The sequence below is a fragment of the Remersonia thermophila genome, chromosome 5 (assembly GCF_042764415.1).
Source record: "Remersonia thermophila strain ATCC 22073 chromosome 5, whole genome shotgun sequence".
In the NCBI taxonomy this organism is placed as follows: Eukaryota; Fungi; Ascomycota; class Sordariomycetes; order Sordariales; family Chaetomiaceae; genus Remersonia; species Remersonia thermophila.
The window spans coordinates 260,413-281,800 of record NC_092221.1 but is presented as its reverse complement, the minus strand read 5'-3'; the positions used below and the strand labels follow the sequence as shown (position 1 = coordinate 281,800).

At 59.7% G+C, this 21,388-nt stretch overlaps 6 protein-coding genes across 6 annotated transcripts; 4 read left to right on the top strand and 2 right to left on the bottom strand.

Moving 5' to 3' along the window:
- Positions 1–1,500: 1,500 nt before the first annotated feature.
- VTJ83DRAFT_5310 (uncharacterized protein) lies at positions 1,501–2,438 on the top strand (the record flags this gene model as incomplete). The annotated part of the gene is made up of 4 exons (XM_071011897.1): positions 1,501–1,542; positions 1,600–1,618; positions 1,681–2,205; positions 2,263–2,438. The coding sequence occupies 4 exons, from the start codon at positions 1,501–1,503 to the stop codon at positions 2,436–2,438; spliced, it is 762 nt and encodes a 253-aa protein (XP_070864685.1).
- Positions 2,439–3,901: 1,463 nt separating this feature from the next.
- VTJ83DRAFT_5309 (uncharacterized protein) lies at positions 3,902–8,913 on the top strand (the record flags this gene model as incomplete). Its single annotated transcript, XM_071011895.1, has 19 exons — positions 3,902–4,006; positions 4,079–4,184; positions 4,241–4,328; positions 4,382–4,436; positions 4,517–5,021; positions 5,083–5,101; positions 5,161–5,238; positions 5,297–5,654; positions 5,722–5,976; positions 6,050–6,656; positions 6,736–6,908; positions 6,981–7,510; positions 7,584–7,659; positions 7,722–7,761; positions 7,823–8,016; positions 8,077–8,116; positions 8,177–8,213; positions 8,273–8,828; positions 8,887–8,913. 19 exons carry the CDS (start codon positions 3,902–3,904, stop codon positions 8,911–8,913), a joined length of 3,849 nt encoding a protein of 1,282 aa, XP_070864684.1.
- A 604-nt stretch (positions 8,914–9,517) lies between these two features.
- VTJ83DRAFT_5308 (uncharacterized protein) lies at positions 9,518–10,755 on the top strand (the record flags this gene model as incomplete). The annotated part of the gene is made up of 2 exons (XM_071011894.1): positions 9,518–10,426; positions 10,579–10,755. 2 exons carry the CDS (start codon positions 9,518–9,520, stop codon positions 10,753–10,755), a joined length of 1,086 nt encoding a protein of 361 aa, XP_070864683.1.
- A 530-nt stretch (positions 10,756–11,285) lies between these two features.
- Positions 11,286–12,274, bottom strand: VTJ83DRAFT_5307 (uncharacterized protein; the record flags this gene model as incomplete). The annotated part of the gene is made up of 3 exons (XM_071011893.1): positions 11,286–11,985; positions 12,068–12,147; positions 12,248–12,274. 3 exons carry the CDS (start codon positions 12,272–12,274, stop codon positions 11,286–11,288), a joined length of 807 nt encoding a protein of 268 aa, XP_070864682.1.
- Positions 12,275–12,986: 712 nt separating this feature from the next.
- VTJ83DRAFT_5306 (uncharacterized protein) lies at positions 12,987–14,873 on the top strand (the record flags this gene model as incomplete). The annotated part of the gene is made up of 4 exons (XM_071011892.1): positions 12,987–13,016; positions 13,205–13,252; positions 13,323–13,509; positions 13,615–14,873. 4 exons carry the CDS (start codon positions 12,987–12,989, stop codon positions 14,871–14,873), a joined length of 1,524 nt encoding a protein of 507 aa, XP_070864681.1.
- Positions 14,874–15,474: 601 nt separating this feature from the next.
- On the bottom strand, positions 15,475–20,234 carry VTJ83DRAFT_5305 (uncharacterized protein; the record flags this gene model as incomplete). The annotated part of the gene is made up of 3 exons (XM_071011891.1): positions 15,475–15,580; positions 15,662–19,391; positions 19,487–20,234. The coding sequence occupies 3 exons, from the start codon at positions 20,232–20,234 to the stop codon at positions 15,475–15,477; spliced, it is 4,584 nt and encodes a 1,527-aa protein (XP_070864680.1).
- Positions 20,235–21,388: the final 1,154 nt, after the last annotated feature.

The window sequence follows — 21,388 nt, the reverse complement described above, 5'->3', positions numbered from 1 at the left end:
TGGTAAACGGCCGTTTGGTCACGACATCGCTCCGTCAAAAGAGGCAGCAATGACAAAAGCATGAGCAGCGTATGAATGGGACCCGTTGTCCATCGGTACTTGATCTCGGGGACCTGCCGACCCCAGACGCCCGCATAAAATCTGGGGTATCGTCGTACAGCGGCAAATATCCGAACAATTTAATTAACCACATAGGTACCCAGGTGTTTACACGGCACTCGCCCCGGCAACTTCACCCGCATGCCCTTCATCCGTTCTTCTCACATCTGCAGTTTGTGCCATGCAGTGTTGCCTGTAATTACCAAAGGCATATTCATCCTGGGGCACGGCGAGAAGGCCGGCAGCCGGGGCGCACGTGCTGGACAGGGTAACTTCCTGGTCGACACGCTGCAGCAACCACATCTTGCACTTAATCGCAGTGCTACCTAGCGTAGTCCTGGCGTCGATTCAAGCTTTATCATGGTTGACCGCACCTTACCGCCTGCTAAGCCCGGCGGGTGCTCCGGGGCCAAGAGGGGGGAGATCAACGTAACATCGCCGTGCCTCTCGGCGTCTAACCTCGGGACTCCTAGACGGTTTCATCCAAGGCCCCGGCACCGCGGTACTCCAGATCGGCATGTACACGCCCCTTGAATCATGGCTTTTGGCTGCTCCCCCAAGTCTTGAATCTCCATGCTCCCAGCGCGAATCACCCGGTGTTGGATGCCGGTCTACCCCCACGGCAGATCTCGGCTATCAACTCCCACGAACAAATCAGCAAGGCATGGCATGGCCAGTAGATCAAACAACCTTGCTCATCGAGCCCTTGGTCCGATAGGACGTTTCCTTTAACGAAATCATGCGGCTCTCATTGCATATGCGATTCGGGACCCCGTCCCGTCGCCCGGACCCAACATTGACTGTCCCAGCTTACGCGTCCACAGATCAACATAATTAACCTGCGGTCACTTTCGGAAGAGCACCCTATGCTGATAATGACGCAGATGTTAGATAGGCAGGTACCTAGATACTCGAGGTGAAGCTCCAAGCTCCAATCCGCGATCTAATCCGGTCGCGTCGTACTCGCATCGGGGCTGAACCAGGTTGCGCGGAAGGCTTCAAGTAGTTACATCCACATTTCTATCATACAGTTCCCCACGTGCCCAAGATCATGTATGTCTTCCTTGCCTTCCACCCGTCCCGCGTAGCCGCGGGTAATTTTCCAGGAATGCGGAGGAAGCCATGGTTCACTCAATGCCGTCAAAGTCCCAGCTCAGATGAGACATTCGTGGCCAATCTTCCGGGCTGCTCTCTCGTGGACGGTAAATAGAGAGGTGGCACACTGCCGGTTTCGCGTCCCAGGTACCGAGTGGAAGGGTTGACGAGTGTACACCAATTCATCTCCGCCTCGGCGTCTGCTCTGCATCTTGTGAATCTGTTCCTGGGCGATCCGACAGAACGGGATCGTAGCCACCTTATTTTGATCGACGCGTGAAGCTGCAGGCTTCTGTAAGGACGAGAATGAGGTTCCTCTGTCTCCCTGGCGCCTATGGTAGCGCCGATGTAAGTTGAGATGCGTTTAATAGACACCGTCTTCAACCATAGCTGACAGCCAAATAGAAATTCCAGGTGCAGCTCGGTGAGCCTCCGAGTCACTCACCTTGCCCCTACGTCCAACTGCACATGCTGACTCCTCCGCAGCGCCGTTTGTCAAGGAGCTCTTTGAGGATGGCACCGCCACTTTCCACTTCATCCACGGTCCCTGCAAGGCGACTCCTCCGGAAGGCTTCGAGGAGTACTTCGGCCAAGCTCCTCACTACCGCTTCATTGAGCCCGACAATGACGTCGAGACGACTCAACAGGATGACATCCTCTCGCGCATACGCGAGTTCCCGGACTGCGAAACCCCCGAGGACACCATGCGCGAGCTGATGCGCGAGGGTATCGCCACCACGCACCGGAGCACCGACAACGCTCTCAAGTACCTGCTCAAGATCATGCAGGAGCAGGGTCCTTTTGACGGAATCATTGGCTATTCCGAAGGCGCCACCGTCGCGGCCACCCTGCTGCTGCACGAGCAGCGGAGGTTCAAGAGGAAGGGCATCAAGCCCATGTTCAAGTACGCCATCTTCTTCGCGGGCTGGCCGCCTGTCGATCCGGACAGGCACAACATTATCCTCAGCGACGAGTCGGAGGAGATGATTGAAATTCCGACGTGCCACATCAGTACGAACGCTCTCATCCTTGGAAGTGGTGAAGGACTCTTGCTGACCCAAGGTACAGTCGGCTCGCTCGACCCCTATGTTCACGGCTCCCTTGCGTTGTACAACGTCTGCAACCCTGACGACGCCTATATCTTTGACCACGCAAAGGGGCACACCCTCCCCCGAGACAAGGAGACCGTCAAGGAGCTGGGCGATGTCGTGCGGCAGGCCATCAGGACGTATGGAATTCACTGACGTGGAGGGGATGTGTTGATGGATGATACCCCTATCTACCCCTTTTCTTTGAGCTTTCATATTCTCCTTGGTGGTTGTGCCTTCATGTCGGGCAATCCGTGGCACCCAAGTCAGTGTATCATTGCATCTATGTTGGGTATGTCAATATCAGAAGTTGATCTGTTGTGTGCGTCTCAAGACGTTGCGCAGAAGTTGGTTTGCCCCCGGACGCCTGATTCTCGAAACCTTCCCTAGTTTCACCCCTCAAAGCCACCGATGCCACCGATGCCACTGGGCTGGTAGCTTGTTGTTTTCGTTGGATTATCGGCTGCATGTAAACTTGAACGTCGCCGGCACAACCCCTTGTCATGCGTTTGGACGCGCGTCACCTGGCGGCTAAATGCAATTCACTCCAAGACACCGGGGCAGGCAAGATCTCAAGACCATGGCCTAATACCATCGGTCCGTTCCAGACAAAGAATGACACCATAAGGATCCCAGCTTGATTTCTTCCTCCTTGATCAGCTGGGTTTGGTGAAGAGGTTGCTATGAATCGTGACTTGGTGATGGTTTCGCCATCCACATCCGCGCTTAGAACGTAGCACTCGCCAACGCGTGGCCGTTGTCAACCATAGAAATTACCTCCCCCCCCGACATCCGTTCCCAGCCGTTGACGTTGCCGGTACCGTTGCCGTTGATTTCCCTTACCGCGGCTCGGCTATGATGCCGGATGGTACATCATGGCTTGCCGCTTCCGAGCAAGTACCGACAACGTCAGCTCCCGGTTGCTCCTCTGCGTGGAGGAGTACGGAGTACAGAGTGTCATTCTCATCCTGTCCCACCCGAGGAGGAAGTTTCATTTCAATATCCCCGGGAGATGTCTCGGAGGCCAACCCTCGCCTCCAGACTCCTCGCAACGAACAGGCCCTCCCGGGAGGTCAAATTGCCTATTGATTACAGAAAATTGATGGGTGACGTAGGCCCGGAACCATGTTGCACCGGTCAGAGGATACTGCGTTGCGAATGCAACAATGATGCCCCCTTGGTCCGGGCCTGTCGCTCTGCCAGCTACGGGCCCGGCCTCGCTGGCTCCGTCCCAGTGGCACCAACTCGGCGATTGGTCCGGGGGGAAAACCCGGAAACTGAGGCGTTGTTGACACGACTTCCACACTTGGGGCTGGACTCTCACTTGCCCAAACGGCCGAACAGCGCCTAGGCCCTTGGATTTTGATGGACACTTGGCCAGCCCAGATCATCTCGCACACCCGGGCTCCTCCTGCTCTTGGATCTTCTAGGGTCACGTGCGTGCTAGGGAAATAACCTGGTCGGCGGCTGGCTTGGAGAGTAGTAGGCGGTGAAGCCCGAGCCACGTCCCGCTCAGCTCTAGCCACAAGGAAAGCCATCCCTCTTCAGCTCGAGACAAATGTTGAGGCAGCAAGCTACGAACGTGGGTCAGGGTGAACAACTCCCTGACTATTGTTGATATGGCCCAGCCAGCAGCATCAAATGCCCACCCCGGGCCGCCCACAACAAAGAAAGGACGAGGCCTCATCAAGCCCGAACACAAAACGGCCATCAAAGACTTTGCTGTAAGTCAATCTCATCCAGGCGTCGCGTTCAACACAAGATTTGTTAACAGTATTACATCGCGGATGGATTAGCGGATCTTCTCTTTCTCAACATGTGTTGACAGAGCGGTCCTGGTGGCTGCCGTCCTGGCTTCGCTGGGTACAGGCGTCACCATGCCACTCATGAACATCGTCTTCGGTGAGCCACGGTCTCCAGAGGTCAATGTGCCGGCGTGATTGTTGACCAAAGCCTAGGCCGGATGGTGGGTTCCTTCACCGGGTACTTCAGTGAGAATCCCACAACCACCTATGACATGTTCAGGGGCGCCATCAACACATGCGCGTGAGTCTCCTAAACTCCAATGCCATGTCACCACGATGGCTAACATGTCCCAGCCTGTACCTTGTCGGCCTATTCTTTATCAGACTGGTTCTGGATTACATCTCCTATGTAAGGGCTCTCACCCTTTCCCCGCTCTCACACGGCAGCCCCTGAATGAACCATGGCTCACCCATCTCTGCCGCCTCAAGACCAGTTTCCGCGTGGTTAGCATGAGGATATCCTCCGCCATCAGGCTTGCCTACCTCAGGTCTCTCTTCGCGCAGCCCATCTCGACACTTGACGTCATCCCTCCCGGGCAAACAGCCGCCATCATCACCATCACGGCGAGCACCCTGCAGACCGGGATATCCGAGAAGCTCTCAGCGCTCCTCCAGGCCGTGTCAACGGTTGTTTCAGCGTTTGCCATTGCCCTGTGCTACAGCTGGTCCTTGTCTCTGGTTACCAGCAGCGGCCTGGCCCTGATCATCATCACGTACGCCTCCACGACCCCGTTCCTGGTGAAGCGCCTCAACGAGGTGCAGCATGCCGAGATTCAGGCCTCGACGACCGCGAATGAGATCTTCAGCTCCATCCGGATGGTGGCTGCTTGTGGGGCAGTTGAGAAGATGGCGCAGAGATATGCCACTTGGGTGGATGAGTCGCGTCGGAGGGGATTGAAGATGTCTCCGGTTGTAGCGGCGCAGCAGGGGCTAGGTGAGTACGCCGTGAAACGTTGCGGGGAATGGGTCTGGTTATTGACACACGTGGATGGCAGTCCAATTTGCGGTTTATAGGTCAGCCCCCTAGTCCCACCCATGAAGCTTGTTGTAGATCCGATGCTGATACGAAGCAGCACCTTTGCCCTCTCATTCTGGTACGGCCTCAAGATGCACATGGAATCACAGACGCGCGGCGCAGAAACTCTCATTGTGTAAGTTGTCCCGCGCCGCATCTTGTATCAAGCACTCCCTATTAACTGTGGCATCCAGGGTCCTCATGTCCATCATGCTCATGACCACTTCCGTTAGCGGCATCACGGCTCCGCTCTCCGCGGCGGCGAGGGCTGCGGGTGCTGCGACCATTTTTTACACCATCATTGATGCCCCCAAAGTGGACAAATCTGGCGCCAAAGACCCCGACGTTTCGGCCTCAGAAGACATCGTTCTCGAGAATGTCAACTTTGCGTACGCCACGAGACCCCATATCAAGGTCTTGGACAACCTGAGTCTGCGTCTTCCGGCAGGCAAGGTTACTGCCATTGTTGGGCCGTCCGGGTCTGGGAAAAGCACCATTGTTGGGCTGCTGGAGCGGTGGTATGAGATCGAGGCTCTGGATAGCGGTCACCCGGTGAGCATCCCGTCGTGCTTGAAGGGATCGTTAGCGACCTTACTACTAACACAAGCCATAATTGCAGAGCATCTTTTGGAGGAATGGATCCATCACGGCGGGCGGACGTCCACTGAGAGAAATCGACCTCAAGTGGTGGCGGTCGCAAATCGGCTTGGTTCAGCAAGAGCCATGCCTCTTCAACGACACCATCTTCAACAACGTTGCGTTTGGGCTCATTGGTACCGAGTGGGAGGATGCCAGCCCCGAGGTCAAAGAAGGCTTGGTGAAGCAAGCCTGCGTGGAGGCGTATGCCGATGAGTTCATCAGCCGCCTGCCCGAGGTTCGTCCGCGAACGTTCCTCTTGAAACACCAATTATTACGCCATGGCCATGCTGACGCTCGCTTTTCTCCAGGGTTACTCGACCATCGTCGGAGACAACGGAATGAAACTCAGCGGCGGCCAACGCCAACGTCTCGCCATCGCACGGAGCATCGTCAAGCGGCCCAAGATCCTCATCCTCGACGAGGCCACCAGCAGCATCGACGTCCGGAGCGAGCAGAAGGTGCAAATGGCTCTGGACAAGGTTTCGCAGAACCGGACGACCCTCGTGATCGCCCATCGGCTGGCCACGGTGCGCAAGGCGGACAGCATCGTCGTTCTCAAGCACGGCAGAGTCGTGCAGCAAGGCACGCATGACGAGCTCATTTCGCAGGAAGGGGGCGCGTACTGGGCCATGGTGATAGCTCAGCAGGTTGGTGTCAAGTCTGAGAAGAAGGATGAGGAGCCTGTGTTGGGCGAAAAGTCGGACGCTGTCAAGGAGGAGGAGGAGGAGGAGGAAGACAGTGTGGAAACCATCACCACGCCCGCTGCGGAAAACAACACCGCTGCGGACTCGAAGGGCCAGCCAAACAAAGCGAAGGTCCGAGATCTCTGGAGGATATTTTCTCTGTTGTTGAGGGAGCAAAAGCACCGGAGAAAGCTGTACGCCGTTTTGCTTCTTAGTGCCCTGGGCGGCGGAGGTATGGCCACTTTCGGTTTCTTCACGCTTCAACCACTTGATATCAGATCTGCGCTGACCGACGCTGCCCTCGTTAACAGCCAGCCAACCGCTCCAGGCCTATCTCTTCGCAACCGAGCTCACTCTCTTCCAGTTCCGCGGGGACTGGCTTGCTCCCATCGCCAGCTTCTGGAGCCTGATGTTCGTCGCGCTGGCCGGCCTGGTTGCCATCAGCTACTTTGCTTTGGGCTGGTCCTCCTCCAGCATCGCCTTCGTGAGTACCTCCTTGACCGAAGCTCCCCTCCCTCCCACCAAAAGCAAACAACCCTAACTCGTCGTGCTCCAGCACATCACCCACCACTACCGCCTCCAGTACCTCACCTCCATCCTCTCCAAGCCCATCTCCTTCTTCGACCACCCAGCCCACTCCACCGGCGCCCTCACGGCCCAGCTCGCCACGGATCCAACCCAGCTCCAGGAGCTCGTCGGCACCAACATGGCCTTCGTCGTCATTTCCCTCCTCAATGTTGTCGGCTGCCTCGCCCTCGCCTTCTGCTTCGGGTGGAAGCTCACCGTCGTGACGCTCGTCTCATCCATGCCCCTGATCATGGCGGCGGCGTTTTTCCGGGTTCGCTACGAGGCGCGGTTCGAGGCGATGAACAACGCCGTGTTCGCCGAGAGCGCGAGGTTTGCGACCGAGGCGATCGGCGCGTTCAGGACCGTGTCGGCGCTGACGCTGGAGGAGTCGATTGTGGCGAGGTACGAGACGCTGCTGAGGGAGCATGTGAGGCAGGCGTTTTGGAAGTCGGGGTGGGCGACGCTGGTGTTTGCTGCGGCGGATAGCGTGGCGCTGTTGTGCATGGCGTTTGTGATTTGGTACGTCCCCCTTCGCGCGGTGTGTGAGGTGGATGAGCGCCCAGGTTGATGTTGCTGACCACCTCCTTGACAGGTATGGCGGAGGTCTCATGCTGAACCTCGAGTACACATCCTTTCAATACATGATCGTGTACATCGCCGTGCTTCAGGTGAGAGCATGCAACCACGAGGCCGTGGACCCTTTGCCAGATGCTGATTCTTGTCGTCACAGGGCGGCCTTGGAGCGGGAGGCTGGCTGAGCCACGGTCCCAGTAAGCCCTCCCTCTACTCTACGCAGGTCAGCTACTCAATACAAGACTAACGGTTCAATAGATATCGCCAAGGCCTCGGTGGCTGCCGGTCGCATCATCAACATGAGAGGAAACGACCAAGACAGCGGGTGCCCGGCCTCACGGGACAGCGAGGGCCTTGGAGAGGATGACATGGGCGTGTCCATCGAGTTTCAAGACGTGTGGTTTCGATACCCGACACGTGATGCGCCTGTTTTGCGTGGTCTTAACTTATCGGTGAGTCCCTTCGTCAACCAGCTTTGAGCGAAGCACATACTCACAGGCGTCTGTGTGCAGATCCAAAAGGGACAATTTGCCGCCATCGTTGGCCCGTCAGGTACTGTAACAACCTCCTCCTTCAGCCATGCCGGAGCACGTATGAACTTACTCCCTGCAGGATGTGGAAAGACCACAATCATCTCGTTGCTAGAGAGGTAAGATTTGGCATGACGGCGTTGGAGTTGACGAGGAGCGTCGCTAACAACCGCCCAAGGTTCTACGCCCCGGACACAGGAAAGATCGTCTGCAACGGCTTAGACATCGCCAACGTCTCTCTGGGCTCCTACCGACAAGATATATCCCTCGTCGCCCAAGAGCCCAATCTGTTCGACGGCTCCATCCGTGAAAACATCCTCCTCGGAGTCGACCCGGCAACCACCACCGAAGCCGACCTCCACCAAGCCTGTCGTGACGCCGAGATTCACGACTTCATCGCCTCGCTCCCCGACGGCTACGACACGCAGGTCGGCTCTCGCGGCGTGGCGCTCTCGGGCGGACAGAAGCAGCGTCTCGCCATCGCCCGGGCCCTGATCCGCAGGCCGCGTCTCCTCCTGCTGGACGAAGCGACTTCCAACCTCGACACGGACACGGAGAGAGCGGTCCAGGCGGTGTTTGAAAAGACCAAGGCAAACAGGACCATGGTGGTCGTGGCGCACAGGCTGGCGACGGTCAGGAACGCCGACGTGATCTTTGTGCTGTCGGAGGGCCAGGTGGTTGAGCAGGGGGATCACGATGAGCTCCTGAAACAGAGGGGCATCTACCATGCGATGGTAAGTGACATCTTGCATCTTCTGCCTTTGGATGAGTTCTCTAACGCGGAACCTATAGTGCCAGTCGCAAGCCTTGGATTCCTAGGCAATTCGTAAAGCACCCTCAGTCACCCTGCTGTTCATAAAGCACCTAATTACCTTGCTTGTCAACATTTAATACACCCCTGAGTTTCAATGTCCAATGAGTAAAACTAGCCGGTTGCCATGCGGATGATCCTTCTTATGTCCACTGCCCCCCCGCGCCCCCCTCTCTCCCCCCTGTTCTTGTCCTTTTGGTGTTTCGACCAAGCCCCGCTTGCAGGTGTAGATGGCGACAAGACCTCGCATGAAGCTCTCCTGGGTCGCCCTCTCATGTGCAAGATGGAGCGAGTGGATGGAAGATATCCCGTGCCGTCTCGGAGCCCTGGAGCCGAAGTGTTGTAACATGCTTATCCCCGCAGCGGGGTCGGGGATAACTATTTAACGTACGTAATATTCCATTCTGCGATCCACAAATTGTCAAGCTCTTCTATTACTTAACCCCCCACCTATAATAGTGATCAAGGTGAGTGAGTAACGCAGCGCTCCCGAGCTCATAGATTCATGAGCCATTGAAGCTTGTTGTTAGCACATACCAACGCTCAAAACAAGCTCAATTGAACACCTTGAGTCCAGGTGCAAGCAGCCTTGAGCTCAAAGAATCCGACATCATGGCGTCATCGTACATCACGCCCGGCCTCCGGGACTCCCTGGAGAAGACCAAGGTCGAGTACCGGAGGCTGGGCAACAGCGGTCTCCGCGTGTCGGTGCCCATCTTTGGCTGCATGAGCTTCGGCGACCCGCGCTGCCTCGACTGGGCCATCACCGAGGAGGAGGCGCTCCCGCTGCTCAAGGCGGCCTACGACCGCGGCCTCAACACGTGGGACACGGCCAACATCTACTCCAACGGCGCCTCCGAGATCATCGTCGGCAAGGCGCTCAAGAAGTACAACATCCCGCGCGACAAGGTGATCATCATGACCAAGTGCCACTTCGGCGTGGGCGATGAGCCCGAGATGCGCACCGTCTTCCTCACGCAGGAGCTCAAGGAGTCCAAGGACTACGTCAACCACAGCGGCCTCTCGCGGACCGCCATCTTCAACCAGGTCGAGGCGTCGCTCCGGCGCCTCGACACGCCGTACATCGACCTGCTGCAGATCCACCGCTTCGACCGCGACACGCCCATCGAGGAGACCATGAAGGCCCTCCACGACCTGGTGCAGTCGGGCAAGGTGCGCTACATTGGCGCGAGCAGCATGTGGGCGACGCAGTTTGCGCGGATGCAGTTCTGCGCCGAGCGCAACGGCTGGACAAAGTTTGTCAGCATGCAGAACCACTACAACCTGCTGTACCGCGAGGAGGAGCGCGAGATGATTCGCTTCTGCAACGACACGGGGGTCGGCCTGATCCCCTGGGCGCCGCTCTGCCGCGGCCATCTGGCGCGCCGGCCCGAGCAGTTCGGCACCACGACGCGGAGCAAGGACGAGAAGGAGAACCACCCCGGGGCGCACGGGACCGTCGAGCCGGACCTGACCATCATCAAGCGGGTGGTGGAGATTGCGGACAAGCGCGAGTGGCCGGTGAGTATTTGTTGTGTCTTTCCGGGGCCGGGGCCAGGACCGGGGCCAGGACCGGGGCCGTCACGGTCCGGATCTGGTGACTAGGAACCCAGGTGCTTGGGAGGATGGGGAGAGGGAGGGAGGCAAAGCCCGATGCTAACCGTGTGCGACAGGTGTCTCACGTTGCGCTCGCGTGGATCAACAAGCGCGTCACGAGCCCGATCATCGGCTTCAGCAAGGTGGAGCGGCTGGACGAGGCCGTCGCTGCTCGGGGCAAGGTCCTGACCGAGGAGGAGGAGAAGTATCTGGAGGAGCTTTACGTCCCGAAGCCCATCTATGGTCACTCTTAGGCGAAGCATTGTTTCTGCCATGCTCTGCCCTCAGCAAAAACCTGCTTTCATGTAGAAAAAAACAACAAGGAAAAAACAAACAAACAGCAAAAGTTGGAGGTATCCGGAGGCGCTTCGCTTTGGTCCATTCGAACCAAGGGTGCATCGTCACATAACACACGTACTAGTTGGGTGCCTAGGTAGTCTCCAACAGGAAACCAAAACAAAGCAAATGCAATAGATGGTATCCAAGTTCCAGAGCCCGACTCGGGACCCGAGAGAGCGATCAAGTACACCTTCGCTAGAGCCTTCCCGCTTCGCAACGGCTGCTGGCGAGTCGAGGGAGTTCTCTTCCTTTGCAGAAACAAAACTCAACCCATCCATCCCACGCGATCCCATCCGCGCGGGCTCTATTTAGCGACGCTTGTTGCAAACACCCCCCCAAACGCCTGATGTCCGAACCAGCCCTCTATCGAAACAAATGTCGAAGCCCACCGCCATTCCTTCCGATCAACTTCCTATCCAACACCCTCTGTCTTCTCCCTCTCCCCTCAGGCTGCTCCCTCCCCAAACAGCCTTAGGATCAAGACCCAAACGAAGATGAGCGCCCCCGCCAGAAGCAGCTTGTTCCTGAAAATCCACCCTTGCCCGGCATCCCTCTGCTGGATGACGGCATCCACCATGGCGTGCGCCTGGTGGCCGCTCCCCGAGGCGATGCCCAGCTGCGGGCCGCAGGCCGTCGAGGCGCCGTTCTCGACGATCTTGTTGCCCGTCGCCGGATCGATCTTGTTCTCCCTCATCCACTTCCAGTTCTCCTGGTCCAGCTCGGGCCACTCGGCCTTGAACTTTGCGCCGCCGTCTCCGGCCTTGATGTTGTTCTTGCCCGCGGCGCCGTGGTCGCCCTTGATGTGCGAGCCGCCGCCGGTCGAGTTCCACCAGCGCGAGCGCGCCGCGTGGTAGCGCCGCTCGGCGTCGCTGGCCGAGACGGAGCCCGTCGTCATCTCCTCGGACGTCATGAACGAGAGCAGGCCGATGAGGATGGTGGAGACCTCCCATGCCGGGTTGAAGGAGCGCGGGTGGAAGTCGGAGATGGAGAGGCAGAGGCGGCTGGATGGTTGGAAGCGGCCGGACGGGGTGTGCATGCGGATCGCCGGAGGCGCAAACGGGTAGTTTGGCGGAAAGATGAGCGTGCCCCAGTACTGGCCGCCGTGGTAGGGGGTGTTTTCGGGGCCGGTGATGATGTAGTGCCATCTGGGGGTTGAAAAGGCGGCTTGTTAGCGTACGCGCAGGCGACAGGTGAGGGGGGAAAGAACCCGGTGCAAGACAGGCTTACTCCAGAATATTGGACTCGGAGGGGTGAGCCGTGATGTATGGTGGTGGGTTCTCGGTGATGGCCTTGTATTCGCGCGTCAACTGCGAGAAGCCGAGGTTAGTGTCGGGGTAGGTAGGTATGCCTCGTGGTCTAGTCGCAGAGGAGAGAGAGGGAGGGGGGAGGTGACCGGAAAATACGCACGCGCTTCTGGGCCGCTCTAGTGGCCATGGCGAAGGTGAGGAGATGGAGCGATGTCGAGGGATCAACGAGACGTCAGGAGGGCGACTGCGCAGGCCGAGTGCCCAGAAGGGTGGGTTGGCCCAACAGAGGGGGGGGGGGGGGGGGAATCTCAACAATCTCCGGGGTGAAGGAGGAAATGAGAGACAACCAAAGAAGAGACGCCGGAGAAGACGGGAAAAAAATAAGGCAACGCTGGCTTGTCAACGACAGATGCTGACGATCGACGGGCGGGCGAAGGACAGCGAGGTGGAAACCCGAAAAGATGTGGTGGATGAGATGTTGTCAGATGCCGAGATAAGGTAACGTTCCAAGGATAAGGGACCCGACGGGAGGCTTGGGGGGAATGACGGGGAGGCAAATGCGACGTGGGACAGGAATGAATGAATGATTCAAACTGTGGCGCAGCCGATGCAGCGAAAGCGCATGCGGCAACCCATGCATCGGATGCAGCCACCGAAGCGGGGGAGCACCAGCCACATAACTGTGGACCTGCCTAACCCGTGCGACAAAGCAAAAAAGTGGGGCGGGGACCGGGGAAACCTGGACGGGAAGACCCTGGACCCACCTTTCGGCCGTTGATGCCGCCTCCGTTTCGGCCCTGGAAGAAGTCGGGTTCGGCTTGGATTCGCGACAGAAACCTGCACCAAGACAACATCGCAGCCCTTCCCCCCACGTCGCCGACCTCAGGCAATTCCCCTCCATGGCTTCTTTCTGGCCTGGTGGCAGCCCTGTAAGTATCCAGGACCTTTGTACCCTTCGCCCAGACGCTTCAGCCCCCAACAATGGGCTCCCAAACTCCCGCAAAAGAGCTCAAGGAGCGAACGGCCCAGGGCTTGTCCCCTGGTTGCGCACATGCCCCTTCCACTTCGCCTACCCATCCTCCTCTCCCATGGTCCGGCTTGCTGACCTCTCTCCCAGGCTGCCGGCGTGGCGGATGCCCCAGCCAACCGAGGCCCAACACAAATGGTAAAAACAACCGCTGTCTCCCTCCTCACGATCCATTCAAGCTAACCTACCCATTCCCACCCTCCGCCAGCTCGACGAGCATCGCCTCACCCCCGCGTCCATAAGCAAGCTTGAGGTCCACGGCGCCCCGAACACTCGGCGAGCCCTTCTCGACCACGTCCTCGGGCCCCTGGTCGCCGACAGCGCCGCACCCGGAACCACCCTCGGACAGGTCCTCGACCGCATCGGCGACGCCACCCGGAAGCTCTCTCGTTTCGGTGCGCCACGTCCCAGTCTCACTCCCCAATCTCGTCCACCCACCCGTCTAGCTAGGACCCTTTTTTTGTTTTGTTAACACTTTGACCCCCTCTTCTTCCTGCCAGACATTTTCAAGGAGGAGGGTTTCAATGTCTTCCTCTCCGAGGCCCCTCGTCCCGAGGGCGCCCCGCCCGCCGACCGGACCGATCTCGAGGTCGCCATCAACGTCAAGGAAAAATCCCGCCTCGTCTTCACGGCCGGCACCGATTTTGGCAACGCCGAAGGCTCCGCCTACACCAACGCCATAGCGCGCAACATCTTCGGCGGCGCCGAGACCCTCTCCATCAACGCCAGCACCGGCACCCGCACCCGGTCCGCCTACAACGCCACCTTCTCGACCCCGGTCAACAACAACCCCGGCCTGCGCCTCTCGCTCGAGGCCCTCCGCTCCGCCACCCAGAAGCCCTGGGCCTCCCACGAGGAGCGCCTCACGGGCGGCAACGTGCGCCTGGCCTGGCTCACCGCCGCCCGCGACACCCACACGCTGTCCTACGCGTCCGTCTGGCGGCAGCTCACGGGCCTCTCCGCCACCGCCTCCCCCACCGTCCGCGCCGACGCCGGCGACTCGCTCAAGTCGGCCGTCACCCACACCTTTGTCCGCGACCGCCGCGACAACCCCATGCTCCCGCAGAGCGGCTACCTCTTCCGCGCCGTCTCGGAGCTGGCCGGCTGGGGCCCGCTGCAGGGCGACGTCTCCTTTGCCAAGACGGAGCTCGAGGCCCAGAGCAACCTGCCCCTCCCGCTGCGGGGCGCCTCGCTCGGCGCCGGCTTCCGCTTCGGCCTCCTCTACCCGCTGCCGACGGGCTACTCGCTGACGGGCCCCGCCCAGCCGAGCCGCATCAACGACCGCTTCCAGCTCGGCGGGCCCACCGACGTGCGCGGCTTCAAGCTCGGCGGCCTCGGCCCCCACGACGGCGCCGACGCCGTCGGCGGCGACGTGTTCGCCGCCGGCAGCGTCAGCGCCCTGCTGCCCCTGCCCCGCACGGGGCCCGACTCGCCGCTGCGCCTGCAGCTCTTCGCCAACGCGGGCCGCCTCGTGGCGCTCAGCACCAAGCCGTCCGCCAAGGCCAAGGGCAAGGCGGGCAAGGCGGAGGGCCAGGACAGGGACGGCCTGGCCCTGGACTCGGCCGCCGTCTTCAAGAGCGTCAAGTCGGCCGTCGGCGAGCTGGGCAACGGCCTGCCCAGCCTGGCGGCCGGCGTGGGGCTGGTGTATGCCCACCCCGCGGCGAGGTTCGAGCTCAACTTTAGCTTGCCGCTCGTGCTGCGGAGGGGGGAGGAAGGGAGGAAAGGGCTGCAGGTCGGCGTTGGCATCAGCTTCTTGTGAGACGGAAAGCAAAAAGAAATTTAAACAAACGGGGGGTTGATGTCGTGGATGGGGATGGTGGGGTGTCAAAGACGGACATCCGGAGGGGGGCGTAGCGGCTGGGGTGGTATTTTGTGTATATAAACGGTGTATCAATAGAATGGGGTGGTTCACACATACAAGTTCCTTTGGGTTGGGCGACTCTGTCTCTACGGAACGATCACAACATCACCCAATCAATGACAAGAACGGTCCTCGCATCCGGCTTGTTGAGGGGCCCGGTTGGAAGCACGTCGATTCGTGGACGAGATGAAACAAAGCCTCACAGACGTAATTACGTCTTGGGTTCTCTTTACTTGACAATTTCTCTATGGCTTAAACAACTAGAAAGTATACACCGTTTTTTTGCCCGATGTCTATCAGAAACTGTATGGACAAAAAAAAAAGAAATTAGAGGCTACATGACCATATGCCGAAGTTGAGGCGGAAAGTGATGCCAAAGGTTGAGAAGAAATAAGAAGCTGCATGAGCATGGTCGAGTCGGTCAAAGAAAGAGAAAAGGAACGAAAACACAAGATCAACCGCCCAGGAACGAGACGGCGCCGACAATGACCAAGACAGCTCAATCCTGCTTCTTCTTCTTGCCCAGCTTCTTCTTGGGCACGCGGACGAGCCAGTAGAGAGCGAGGGCGCCAGCGACGTTGAAGACGATGTACGCGAAGATGATGCTGTTGGTTTGACAGATCGGTTAGCACACGTCTCAAAATAACAAACACACCAAGGGGAAATCCATGTAGAGAAAGACATACCCAAAGTTGCGCCACCTATCGTTATAGTCGGCGTGAACCCCAGCCAAGAACACATTTGTGTCGCTGATGGGGCAGAACTCGCACATGCTCGAGTTGTTGGAGTCCGCGAGATAGCCGCCGGCCATCTGCATGTAGGGTCCGAGGTACTCGCCGCACGTCAGCCCCTCGGGCGGGGCGAACTTCATGAGTTCGTTGGGCGCGCAAGTGACCTTTGTGTTGGCCACGGCCGTCGACAGCATGGCGCTGACGAGGTACGTGAAGGGGCTGACGCGGTACATGAAGATCCAGAACTTGGGCATGGTTTCGGGCGTGGCGAGGACGCCGCAGAAGATGAGGCAGAGCGAGAAGAGCAGGTTGGCAATGTTGCCGCCCGCCTCGGCCGTCTCGAAGCCCGCAATGATAAAGTCCGTGAAGGTCGAGGTGAAGAGCAGGAAGGCGATGAGCAGCAGGAGCATGAGCCCGCCGCGCTCGGCCGTCTGGCCCGCCGCCTCGGCATTGGCCTGCAGGCCGACAGGGTAGTACCAGCACACAAACATGAGCACGCCCATGAGCGTGTTCCACGGCAGCTCGACAATGATCTGCGAGAGCATAAACACCTTCCACGAGTACACCTTGGAGGGCCGCTCGCGGACCTCGTAGAGCGAACGCTGGATGACAAAGTGCGGCATGGTCTGCTGGACGAGCTGGCCAAAGACGGTCAGGATGTTGAAGATGGCAAACATCTGGTTCTGCAGGCCCATGATGGTGTTGGGCGCCTTGTAGAAGACGAAGCCGATGAAGAGCGCCACCAGCACGCACAGCGACGCCTTGGAGTAAATGTACGAGGGCGTGCGCCAGTACTGCTGGAAGACGCGGTGCGTGACGAGCACGAGCTGCTCCCAGAAGGGGGCGGCGAACTCGCGGTAGCTCCCGGGGTCCTCGGTGATGGAGTTGGACTCCTTGGCGTCGGCCTTGAGGCGCTGGAGCTCCTCCTGCACGGCGGCGTACTCCGGGCTCTCGCGCCAGGTCTTGGACCAGTCGATCTCGGTGTGGCTACCGGGCGCGGCGCCGATCACCTCGAGCATCCACTCGGCGGGGTTGGCGTCGGGAGGGCAAGGGAAGCCGCCGTTGCGCTCAAAGTAGGACGTCATGGTCTTTGCGTTCTTGCCGATATCGCCAAAGTACACCGTCTTGCCGCCCTTGGCGAGGAAGAGGAGCCGGTCGAAGCGCTGGAAGAGCATGGCCGAGGGCTGGTGGATGGTGCAGAGGATGGCCTGGCCGCTCTTGGTCAGCTTCTCGAGAAGGTCGAGGATCGCCCACGACGTCTGGGAGTCCAGACCCGAGGTCGGCTCGTCGACGAACAGGAGAAGGGGCGGCTTGGCGGCCAGCTCGACACCAATGGTGAGGCGCTTGCGCTGCTCCACGTTCAGGCCCTCGCCGGGAACGCCAATCACGGCGTCGGCATACTCCTCCATCTCCAAGAGCTTGATGACCTCGTCGACGTAGGCAAGCTTCTCCTCGCGCGGGATGTGGGCCGGCTGACGAAGGAGGGCGCTGAAGTTCAAGGCCTCACGAACCGTGGTCGTCTGGAGGTGGAGATCCTGCTGCTGCACGTAGCCCGTCTTCCGCTGGAACGAAGCATCCCTCGGGTGGCCGTCGACGAGCATCTCGCCCGTGATGACACCCATGGAGGTCCGGTCGGCCAAGCAATCCAGGAGCGTCGTCTTGCCGGCGCCCGAGACGCCCATCAGAGCCGTCAGGGTGCCCGGCTTGACCCAGCCGTCCACGTTGTCCAGAATCCGCCGCGTCTCGCCCTTGACCTTGACCTCGTAGCAGACGTTGTTCCAGTGGAAGATGCTGGTCTGCTTCTGCAGGTTGCCGCCCTCCTTATCTGAATCGCTGCCGGCGGCCCCCTTGTTGGTGATGCTGGTTCCGTGGACGTTGACGCCGGACTCGGCATCGCCCTTCTTCTCGTTGAAGACGGCCGGCTTGTGGCCACGGCGGAAGACGAGCACCTCGCCCTTGCTCTTCTTGGCGGCGACGTTCTCGGCAGCGATCATGTAGCATATCAGGAAGAAGACCATGAAGCCGATAACGATGCCAAAGTTGCGCCACTTGTGAGCCGCATAGTACTGAAAGCCCGAGTTGATGTAGGCGTCGCCGCTGACAAAGGGCTGGCCAGCCACCGACCCGATGGCGGAGCAGGCGCGGCTCGCAGGAGGGACCCTGTCGTACCCCGGGACGAGCGGATTCGGAACGAAATCGGTGCAGATAAACTCGCGGCCGTGGAACTCGTTCACCATCAGGGCCTCGAAGGCGTAGGCCAGAGGGTCGATGTAGCCGATCCAGCGGCACCAGCCGAGCATGTAGTCGGTGGGGATGACGAAGCCGGTGAAGATGATGAGGGCCAGGATGATGATGGCAGCAGGCACCATGGCCTGAGACAGGGTGCGCGAGGAGCTGGCGATGGTGCGGAAGATCATCGACATGGTCAGGACGGTGACGAAGGACATGAGCAGGAAGAAGAAGAAGGCGCCGGGTTCCCTGCGAAGACCGGTCATGAAGTACAGCGTGATGTTGAAGATGATGGTGTTTGCGACCTTGTACGGCATGTCGCAGAGCATGGACGCGACGGCCTCGGCGGACGGGTGGTACAGGGCATAGCGGTCGTGCTTCTCGACGATGGGCCGCTGGGAGTAGAGGGTGAGGATCTCGAGGGCGCTGGCAAAGGCGTTCATCAGGCAGGCGAAGAAGAGGAGGGCGCCACGCTGGTAGAAGCTGCTGGTGGTCGGCTGGATGTTGAAAAACACGCTGGAGATGATCAGGGCCATGATCAAGTTGCCGATGAGGGCCCCCAGGCTCAGGCTCGGGTCGCCGACCAGGCGCCGCCAGCCGCGCCAGAGGCAGAGCTTGACCTGCTGCCAATACGACAGGGTGAAGGGCGACTTGGCGCGCTGGCTCTTGGCCTGCTGGGCCTTCTTGGAGGCGCGGAAGGCCTCGGCATCCGGGCCGTTGATCGGGTGCGTTGTCTTGTACTCCTCGATCTCCTCCATCAGCCGCTTGTACTCGTCGCTCTTCTTCCAAGCGGCGGCAAACTCGTCGGGGGTGCGGGGGGCCTTGCCCTCGAAGCCAGGGCGCACGATGCGCTCCAGGGGGCTGGTCATGGACGTCAGGAAGTCGGGTGTGGTCTGGCGTTCGGGGCACTCGAATCCGAGGTTGATGAAGTACTGCTTGGCCTCGTTGGCCCGGCCAAAGAAGATCTGGCGGCCCTCGTACAGCACGGTGACCTTGTCGAAGAGGTCGTACGCGCTCTGGGGCGCCTGGTAGATGGAAACGCAGGCGGTGCTGCCGAACAGCTCCGTCCCGAGCCTCAGGGTCTTGCAGAACTCGACGGCGTTGGCGCTGTCCAGGCCTCGCGTGCTGTTGTCCCAGCACTGGAGCGGCGCGAAGGACAGGGCAGCCTCGGAAATGGTGACGCGCTTCCTCTCGCCGCCGGAGACGCCGCGGATATACTCGTTGCCCACGCGGGTGTTGATGGTATGGCTGATGCCGAACATGGCCATGACGACATCCCGCAGGTGGTTCGCAAACATGGTCTTGTCGACGCCAGGCGGCAGCTGGCGAGGGGCACGGGCGTGGGCGGCGAAGGTCAGGGTCTCGCCGACCGTCAGCTGCGGGAAGTGGGTGTCCACCTCGGCCGTGTAGATGGCCTCGCCGCGATGGTGTGTGTGCATCTCCTTGGCGGACATGCCTGGGGACGTGGTCAGCTAAGAGGTCTCTTTGATTTGCCTGAGAGCGTCCAAGGCGCCCCAAAAGCCCAGAGGAGCATGCATTACAATTACTCACCCTGGTAGTTGAAGTAGGAGTTCTCGTCAACATAAATGCCGTTGTAGTCGCCGGCGATGGTCTTGAGAAAGGTGCTGCATCCAGAGCCCGGAGGGCCTAGGACGACGAGCATCTCGCCCTTGCGGACCACGCCGTTGAAGTCGCGCAGGATATCGATGCGATGCTGGCCGCTACCGGTGAGCTTGCGCACGAGACCGACGGCCTCGAGCCAGACGTTGAGGACATCCTTCTGGAAGTCGGTCGCCGTGCCGAAGCCGTGGACGTTGAGGTTTTGGAAGGCGACGCCGCTGGTTCGGAACTGGTTGTTCTCGCCAGCCACCAGGCCGACCAGAGCCTTGGCCCAGGCGCGGGCGTTGAAGTTGGGGCCATTCGGATTCAGGGGGGACGCTTCATCCTCGGAGGCGATCACGAAGGGGTTGGTGCCGTCGCCCACGGCGTGCGACTGCGAGGTAAACGTCCTCGCCAGGTTCTGCACGATGCTGGCGCGGCGCTCCAGCTCAGCGGCGTCGCTGTCCTCGTTGTCCTCGCCTGCCGTGTCGGTCGAGGTGCCAGCCACCTCCGTGATGGACGTTGCCCGGGTCCTGCTCACGTTCTCGGCGGGGTTCGGGGAGGAGCTGCCGGCGGCTGTCTTTGCCGCTTCGCTGGCCTCATGATCTTGATCGTGGGTGGTTTGACGCTCGAGGGGCGCGCCCGTCATCTTGGCTGTGAGGTCATAGTTCCCGAAGGAACCAGCACCCGTGAACGACATGGGGTTGTTGGTTTATCTGTCCCGAGGCCGGGACACCCCCAATGCCACGTCGGTTTTCCCAAACAAAGGTCTCACGGGTCTCCAGTGGCGGGGGTCGCGTCCTGTGACCAACAAAACTGGAATTTCTGGGATGCGTTTCTTGTTTCCAGTCTTACGTGGTCCGTCTGCAGGGAGCAGGGATTCCGGACGCGAAGTGAGGGAGGTGGAAAGAGTAGGTAAATGCTTTCAGCTGCCTTTCGGTAGGGAAATATTAGAAGCTAGTAAGAAAACCTCTCCCCGATGAAACGGATTAGAGAGAGTGGGGGGAGGGCTGAAGAAACAAAAGGGCTTGAAGAAGAAGTTGCGACGCGCACACCAAGCGTACGACGTGGAATACGGGAACGTTGCAAGGCCAGTCGTCGCGGCGAGACGAACGACAAGCAGCAAGCGGCGAGCCCCCTGAGGGCAATGGGGATAGCTGGTGGTTTTAAGAAACGACCCCAACGGGCAGACGGGGTCTTCGTAGTGTCCGAGCAAGAGAAGGTGGGTCGCGGGACAAGCGCACCGCCCCCCCGGGAGCGGCGCCGCGTGGAAGGGTGGGAGCGCTTGCCTTGCGAGCACCGGGTACACACGCCCAAGTTCCAAGCTTCCATTCCATTCCCTGCTGCCCCAGGGTGACGACGGGGTCGCGTTGGTGGGGCCGGCGCGTTGCCGCCCGGCCTGCTCGAGAACCCCGATCGATGATTTCCCTCTAGTTCACACCCGTCTCACAAAAAAGTACCCGAGACTGACTCAGGTCGGGGGTTCGTTTTTGGCGCGTCAACCTCCGTACCTACCTACTGTGTACCTACCTTCCTTACCAGATCCATCGCATCCGTCACCAAAACGGCATTCCTAACGCTTTGTAACGGAGGCCCCAAGCACCTAGGCCTCTTTCTGGCCGCTATCTAGCCACTACAGTCGCCATCATCGTCGCTTCATGATGACGGCATGTGAATCATGCCGGAAACGTGAACGTCCGCAGGCGCCCTGCAGTTCACTCTCCTGTCCCATGGTGGGGGTGGCGCGGAGGTCCAATCGAGACAGGCACTTACTATGCTTGCGAAATGAGCCTCCCCTCAGCCCTGGCATCGTTTCTGTGCCAAAGGCCAATTGAAGCGAGACCGCCGAACCCC